General features: G+C 39.3%; 1 protein-coding gene across 1 annotated transcript in view; it reads right to left on the bottom strand.

Annotated features, from left to right (window-relative positions):
- The window catches only part of LOC133661029 (plexin-A1-like), a 234172-nt gene that overhangs the window by 196949 nt on the left and 29057 nt on the right, over nt 1-8166 (bottom strand). The window contains exon 4 of the mRNA XM_062064396.1: nt 5239-5353. Within this exon, the coding sequence (XP_061920380.1) occupies nt 5239-5353 (115 nt within the window). The remainder of the gene's footprint in view (nt 1-5238; nt 5354-8166) is intronic.

Consider the following 8166-nt stretch of genomic DNA (forward strand, 5'->3'; position numbering starts at 1 on the left):
TCCAATACAAAAAAGCTCTGTTTTCATCTCATAATTCCACAGTATTCTGGACATCTGTGTTGGTGAATCTTTTGCAATTTGTTTAATGAACAATGGAGACTGCAAAGAAGAAAGCTGTAGGTGGGATCGGTGTATTAGCGGCTGGCTGCAGCAACACAACCAGGAGGACTTTGACTTGGATAGCAGACGCGCTATCCGACGCTAGCCGCCGACCGCATCTATGATCGGGTAAAGTCCTTCGTCGCTCCGTCGATCGCTGGAACGCAGGTGAGCACGGGTGTTGATGAGCAGATGAGGGCTGGCTGGCGTAGGTGGAGAGATAATGTTTTTAGCATAGCTCTGTGAGGTCCCGTTGCTAAGTTAGCTTCAATGGCGTCGTTAGCAACAGCATTGTTAAGCTTCGCTAGGCTGGAAAGCATTAACCGTGTAGTTACATGTCCACGGTTTAATAGTATTGTTGATTTTCTGTCTATCCTTCCAGTCAGGGGCTTATTTATTTTGTTTCTATCTGCATTTAAGCACGATGCTATCACGTTAGCTCCGTAGCTAAAGTGCTTCACCGATGTATTGTCGTGGAGATAAAAGTCACTGTGAATGTCCATTTCGCGTTCTCGACTCTCATTTTCAAGAGGATATAGTATCCGAGGTGGTTTAAAATACAAATCTGTGATCCACAATAGAAAAAGGAGAAAGTGTGGAATCCAATGAGCCAGCTTGTACCTAAGTTACGGTCAGAGCGAAAAAAGATGTGTCCTGCACTGCACTCTAGTCTTTCACTCTCACGTTCCTCATCCACAAATCTTTCATCCTGGCTCAAATTCATGGGGTAATCGTCGCTTTCTCGGTCCGAATCGCTCTCGCTGCTCGTGTAAACAATGGGGAAATGTGAGGAGCCCTTCAACCTGCGACGTCACGCTACTTCCGGTACAGGCAAGGCTTTTTTTTATCAGCGACCAAAAGTTGCGAACTTTATCGTCGTCGTTCTCTACTAAATCCTTTCAGCAAAAATATGGCAATATCGCGAAATGATCAAGTATGACACATAGAATGGATCTGCTATCCCCGTTTAAATAAAAAAAATTCATTTCAGTAGGCCTTTAAAAAATTTAACTCAGCAGCCGATATTGACAGTAAAAGGTTGTTCTCGCAATTGTTGGATATAAATTCAAACCATAGACAAGCATGCATCATAATAGCTCTTGTCTCAAAGTAGGTGTACTGTCACCACCTGTCACATCACACCCTGACATATTTTGAGTTTTTTGCCGTTTTCCTGTGTGTAGTGTTTTAGTTCTTGTCTTGTGCTCTTATTTTGTTGTTGATTGTCATGTCATGTACGGATGTACTTTGTGGACGCCGTCTGCTGCTCCACACGCTGTAAGTCTTTGCTGTCGTCCAGCATTCCGTTTTTGTTTACTTTGCAGCCAGTTCAGTTTTAGTTTTGTTTTGCAAAGCCTTCCCTAAGCTCCGATGCCTTTTCTTAGCAGCACTCGCCTTTTGTTTATTTTTGGTTTAAGCGTCAGGCACCTTTTTACCTGCACCCTGCCTCCCGCTGTCGTCTGCATATTGTTAAAGTTGTTGTTAAAGTAAGTTAAAGTACCAATGATTGTCACACACACACTAGGTGTGGTGAAATTATTCTCTGCATTTGACCCATCACCCTTGATCACCCCCTGGGAGGTGAGGGGAGCAGTGAGCAGCAGCGGTGGCCGCGCCCGGGAGTCATTTATGGTGATTCAACCCCCAACTCCAACCCTTGATGCTGAGTGCCAAGCAGGGAGGTAATGGCTCCCATTTTTATAGTCTTTTGGTATGAACTCACGACCTACCCAACACTCTAACCACTAGGCCACTGAGTAGGTAGACAAACCATGTTCCCAACATCCACAAAGCAATTAGCTACCGGCTGCCACCTACTGATACGGAAGAGTATTACACGGTTACTCTGCCGAGCTCTAGACAGCACCGACACCTTATTTGCGGATTATAATTACTGGTTTGCAAAAAATACTTTTAACTAGAGATGTCCAATAATATCGGGCTGCCGATATTATCGGCCGATAAATGCTTTAAAATGTAATATCGGAAATTATCGGTATCGGTTTTAAAAAAGTAAAATGTATGACTTTTTAAAACGCCGCTGTGTACACGGATGTAGGGAGAAGTACAGAGCGCCAATAAACCTTAAAGGCACTGCCTTTGCGTGCCGGCCCAGTCACATAATATCTACGGCTTTTCACACACACAAGTGAATGCAACACATACTTGGTCAACAGCCATACAGGTCACACTGAGGGTGACCGTATGAACAACTTTAACACTGTTACAAATATGCGCCACACTGTGAACCCACACCAAACAAGAATGACAAACACATTTCGGGAGAACATCCGCACCGTAACACAACATAAACACAACACAACAAATACCCAGAACCTCTTGCAGCACTAACCTCAACCTCCTCATGCTATCTCAGGGAGAGCATGTCCCAAATTCCAAGCTGCTGTTTTGAGGCATGTTAAAAAAAAAATAATGCACTTTGTGACTTCAATAATAAATATGGCAGTGCCATGTTGGCTTTTTTTCCATAACTTGAGTTGATTTATTTTGGAAAACCTTGTTACATTGTTTAATGCATCCAGCGGGGCATCACAACAAAATTAGGCATAACAATGTGTAAATTCCACGACTGTCTATGTCGGTATCGGTTGATATCGGAATCGGTATTTAAGAGTTGGACAATATCGGCAAAAAAGCCATTATCGGACATCTATACTTTTAACCCAATTAGGTCGTAAATGACATCATCTCCCACAGTGGTTGAAAAACACTGCAGTAGAGTATTTCCAAATTAATTGTACAACGTTTCAGTATTTTCACAGTAAAGTTGTGCTTTCTACGTATTATAACCATCATCATTTAGGTTATCTACAGTTTCTTGGTTTGCAGGAATTAACTGCATTCACTACTGTGATGAACTATTTGTGGATTCACGCTGTTTTACTGTTGCTTAGGGGTGTAACGGTACACAAACATGTCGGTTCGGTACGTACCTCGGTTTAGAGGTCACGGTTCGGTTCATTTTCGGTACAGTAAGAAAACAACAAAATATACATTTTTGGGTTATTTATTTACCAAATTTGCAAAATCTTCAACCAAAAATATTTTTCTTAGTGTAATATATGATGTGAAGTAATGGGAACCTTGGATAGGTCAATAATTCATAATAACATTGATTTTGATTCAATATTATGTTTTGAGCAATGACAGTTGGAAAGAAAAAAAAAACAGCTTTGTTTTATTAGTCGACATTGCAACTTTTTCTGAATTACATTTAACCTTTAAGCTTTTTTTAATTCACTTTTGTTATGTTTTTGTTTATTTGAATAGTATTTTTAGAATGTGCCGTGGGCCTTTAAAACATTAACACTTTTGACACCCCTGCTACAGATAATAAAAAATTCAATGTGATAAATCTATGGATAAAAAGCAGAGCCTGGCGACGCATGCGCATTTATCAGTGTTTCCCACACATTCATTTATTTGTGGCGGCCCGCCACGAAAGAATTACGTCCACCACAAATACAAAAAAAATTATATATATATATATATATATATATATACATATATATATATATATATATATATTTTTTTTTGGTCCTTTCCAGCTTCTCAGGCAAATCATATAGTTGACGTAGATGCCCATATAGGCTGTTCAGATTTCCTTTACAAAAGAGAAGTGTAGGATACTTCTCTTGTTGCCTTATTTGTGTTTGACCACTACTGTTTTCTGTTTATTTGTTACTGACTGTGGCAGGACACCTCTGCCTCTGTTTCACTTTATGTTGCTGGTAAATAATATGGTTGTAGTAGTAGGCTAACGTTAAATTATTTAGTATGCACTAATTAAAGGGGCAGAGCTTTAAGAGACATTTTAGCTTTTATATTTTATAAGATATATTTTTTGTAAGAACCACAATTAATAAATATATTTCAGTGAATAACTTATTGTTCAAATCTGTATATAAATATGTACATAAAGTGTTGTAATTATATTGTAAAATGGATGGATGGTTGGATGGATGGACGTTTAAAACAAAACTGTTATTAATTAGTAAGTATACATTTTTTTAGCCTTTTTAGAGAAAATCATATCATTGTGGTAAATTATGTAAATTACTCGACGATGTCATGGTGACCACGCCCATAGCCACGCCCCCACCGCCACAGGTATCTTGGCAGTTTATGGGAAACACTGTTTATCATAACTCTCTCTCTCTCTTTGTCTCTGCCCCTCCCTCACCAATGCTGCTGCGCGCACAATTTGTTTTGTTTTTAACCCCTTCTTAACCCTGAACGTACATTGAAAATACACACGACCCTAACTCAAAATGCCGGACATTTGAGGCATTTAAGAAACTCCGCCCTGACAGCTCCGCAAAAGAGGACATGTCCGGTGAAAAGAGGACGTATGGTCAGTCTATCCTAGCTTGTTAACTGCTAGCATGCCGTGTGTTGTGCCTCGGTGTGTATTGTTTACACAACGTGCGTTACGCTACTTAATATGTCCGTGTGGAAACTCGTTCGGTACACCTCCGAACCGAACCGGAACCCCCGGACTGAAACGGATCAATACAAATACACGTACCGTTACACCCCTACTGTTGCTATTTTACAATTGCTTGCCACAAATTGTACGGTCATGTTTTTACAATGTGTGAATTGGGATGCATTATATCCTGGAGAAAAAAAAAAGTCTTTATGTACATTGTTAATATCTCTGCATACATTAGAGCAGTTGTTTCACAATTGTTATGCTCGCCATGTCGCCCGCCCAAGCGAGCATTCAGCACCACTCTTATTAGCTCTTATGCTAATGAAGCATTTGGTTGTGTAAAAAAACCCCAGCAGTATTTGCATGGACGTTCATTCATTCATCCCCCAGCCTGTTTATGGCAGCCAGCAAAGTATCAGTGCACACTACACCAGGCAGATATCCTGCAGCATGTACACACACCCCAGGCTAAAAGGAAGGAGGGCTGAGGTGTGCATCGGCAAACAACGTGTGCTAATAAACCCACCTATTGAATTATAGAAGCGGGAAAAGATCATGAGGTGATCCCCGTGGGATCAGACACGACGTGTTGCCACATCAAGAGGAAATGTGACGCTTGTGATGCCGAACAAATGACTTCCACACACCGATCCGGAGAGACGATCGTCCGAGCGAAAACTCACCTCCGAGACGTTGACGCGGCCCTCTTGGAAGGAGCAGTCGTTGGCGTTCTGGGTGCACATGTGGCGGTACTTGCACCAGTAGCACGGGAAGGAGCCGTTGACGCAGGAGAGGCAGCTGGAAGACAGAAGAAGGTTGGACGTTCAGACATGTGAGCATCCTCTCAGGGGGGAGAAAGAAGAAAACTGACAAATATTTGGATCAGCACAAAGTGCTGCCATGCGAGCCCCGAAAGGAAATTCTGAAAATCAAGACTATGCTCCCTGAACAAGAATAGACTGTCGAGTTTCAGATGAAAGTTCTCTTTTTCTGGCCATTTTGAGCGTTTAATTGACCCCACAAATGTGATGCTCCAGAAACTCAATATGCTCAAAGGAAGGTCAGTTTAGTAGCTTCTGTAACGAGCTAAACTGTTTTCAGATGTGTGAACATGATTGCACAAGGGTTTTCTAATCATCAATTAGCCTTCTGAGCCAATGAGCAAACACATTGTACCATTAGAACACTGGAGTGATAGTTGCTGGAAATGGGCCTCTATACACCTATGTAGATATTGCACCAAAAACCAGACATTTGCAGCTAGAATAGTCATTTACCACATTAGCAATGTTAAGACTAGTTTAAAGTTATCTTCATTGAAAAGTACAGTGCTTTTCCTTCAAAAATAAGGACATTTCAATGTGACCCCAAACTTTTGAACGGTAGTGTATATGTATACCGTAATTTCCGGACTATAAGCCGCGACTTTTTCCCCTCGTTCTGGTCCCTGCGGCTTATACAAGGGTGCGGCTTATTTACGGCCTGTTCTTCTCCGACACCGACGAAGAGGATTTCGGTGGTTTTAGTACGCAGGAAGAAGACGATGACACAATGATTAAAGACTGACTTTTCATATACCGGTAGGCTGGTTATTTTGATAACATACAGACGAGCACTTTGTATTACTTTGCACCGTTGTATTATTTGTACTCTGCACGAATGCTGTTCGCCATGTCAAAGATGTGAAAGTTTGATTGAATGATTGAAAGATTTATTGTTAATAAATGGGACGCTTTGCGTTCCCAAACAGTCATCTATGTCCCGACAATCCCCTCCGTGGTAGCAGGAACCCCTATGTACTACAGTAATTACACATCAAAACCCTGCGGCTTATAGTCAGGTGCGGCTTATATATGGAGCAATCTGTATTTTCCCCTAAATTTAGCTGGTGCGGCTTATAGTCAGGTGCGGCTTATAGTCCAGAAATTACGGTATATGGTAACAATATATGGTAACACTTTAGTATGGGGAACATATTCACCATTAATTAGTTGCTTATTAACATGCAAATTAGTAACATATTGGCTCTTAATTAGTCAATAAGTACTTAGTAATGCCTTATTCCGCATGGCCTTATTATACATGGGGAACAACACCATTACTAACCCTAAACCTCTAATCCCAACCTTAACCCTAACCCTAACCCTTTTCTTTATACCTAACCCTAACCTTAACCTTAACCCTAACCCCAACCCCAACCCTCTAATCCTAGCCCTAACCCTCTAACCCAGTGTCCCACGGACCGGGGTTCGGGGGGGTAGTTAAAAAAATATATATATATATTTTTTTTTGTCATAAAGAAATAAAATCATGTGTGCTTACGGACTGTATCCCTGCAGACTGTATTGATTTATATTGATATATAATGTATATATTGTGTTTTTTATGTTGATTTAATTAAAAAAATATAAAAAAATTAACTTCTTGTGCGGCCGCGGCCCGGTGCCAATCGGTCCAAGGACCGGTACCGGGCCACGGACCGGTACCGGTGGTTGGGGACCACTGCTCTAACCCTAACCCAATAACTCAAAATTAAGTTTTTGTTACTTAGAATATGTTCCCCATACTAAAGTGTTACCATATATATATAAAAATTGATGGATGTTATACATATATATATATATATATATATATATATATATATATATATATATATATATATATATATATATATATATATATATATATATATATATATATATATATATAAATATATATACACTACCGTTCAAAAGTTTGGGGTCACATTGAAATGTCCTTATTTTTGAAGGAAAAGCACTGTACTTTTCAATGACGATAACTTTAAACTAGTCTTAACTTGAAAGAAATACACTCTATACATTGCTAATGTGGTAAATGACTATTCTAGCTGCAAATGTCTGGTTTTTGGTGCAATATCTACATAGGTGTATAGAGGCCCATTTCCAGCAACTATCACTCCAGTGTTCTAATGGTACAATGTGTTTGCTCATTGGCTCAGAAGGCTAATTGATGATTAGAAAACCCTTGTGCAATCATGTTCACACATCTGAAAACAGTTGAGCTCGTTACAGAAGCTACAAAACTGACCTTCCTTTGAGCAGATTGAGTTTCTGGAGCATCACATTTGTGGGGTCAGTTAAACGCTCAAAATGGCCAGAAAAAGAGAACTTTCATCTGAAACTCGACAGTCTATTCTTGTTCTTAGAAATGAAGGCTATTCCACAAAATTGTTTGGGTGACCCCAAACTTTTGAACATACATTTATATATATATATATATATATATATATATATATATATATATATATATATATATATATATATATATATATATATATATATATATATATATATATATATATATATATATATATATATATATATATATATATATATATATATAACGTTGGTGGTTTTTGGATGTTTTTTTTTTTTTTTATGGTCTGAATAGAGGACCTCCCATTGGCTGTGCTGCAAGCAGACTTTTATTTTCATTTATTTAGTTAGAATGCCTTAAAAAAAAAATACACCTGTCGTCATGTTTTTCATAACGATTGTGAACGATAGGCAAATTTCCCCCCAAAAAAGTGCAGTTCCCCTTTCAAAACGTCTTCAAAACATGATCAGAAT

The sequence above is a fragment of the Entelurus aequoreus genome, linkage group LG01 (assembly GCF_033978785.1).
Source record: "Entelurus aequoreus isolate RoL-2023_Sb linkage group LG01, RoL_Eaeq_v1.1, whole genome shotgun sequence".
Lineage (NCBI taxonomy): Eukaryota > Metazoa > Chordata > Actinopteri > Syngnathiformes > Syngnathidae > Entelurus > Entelurus aequoreus.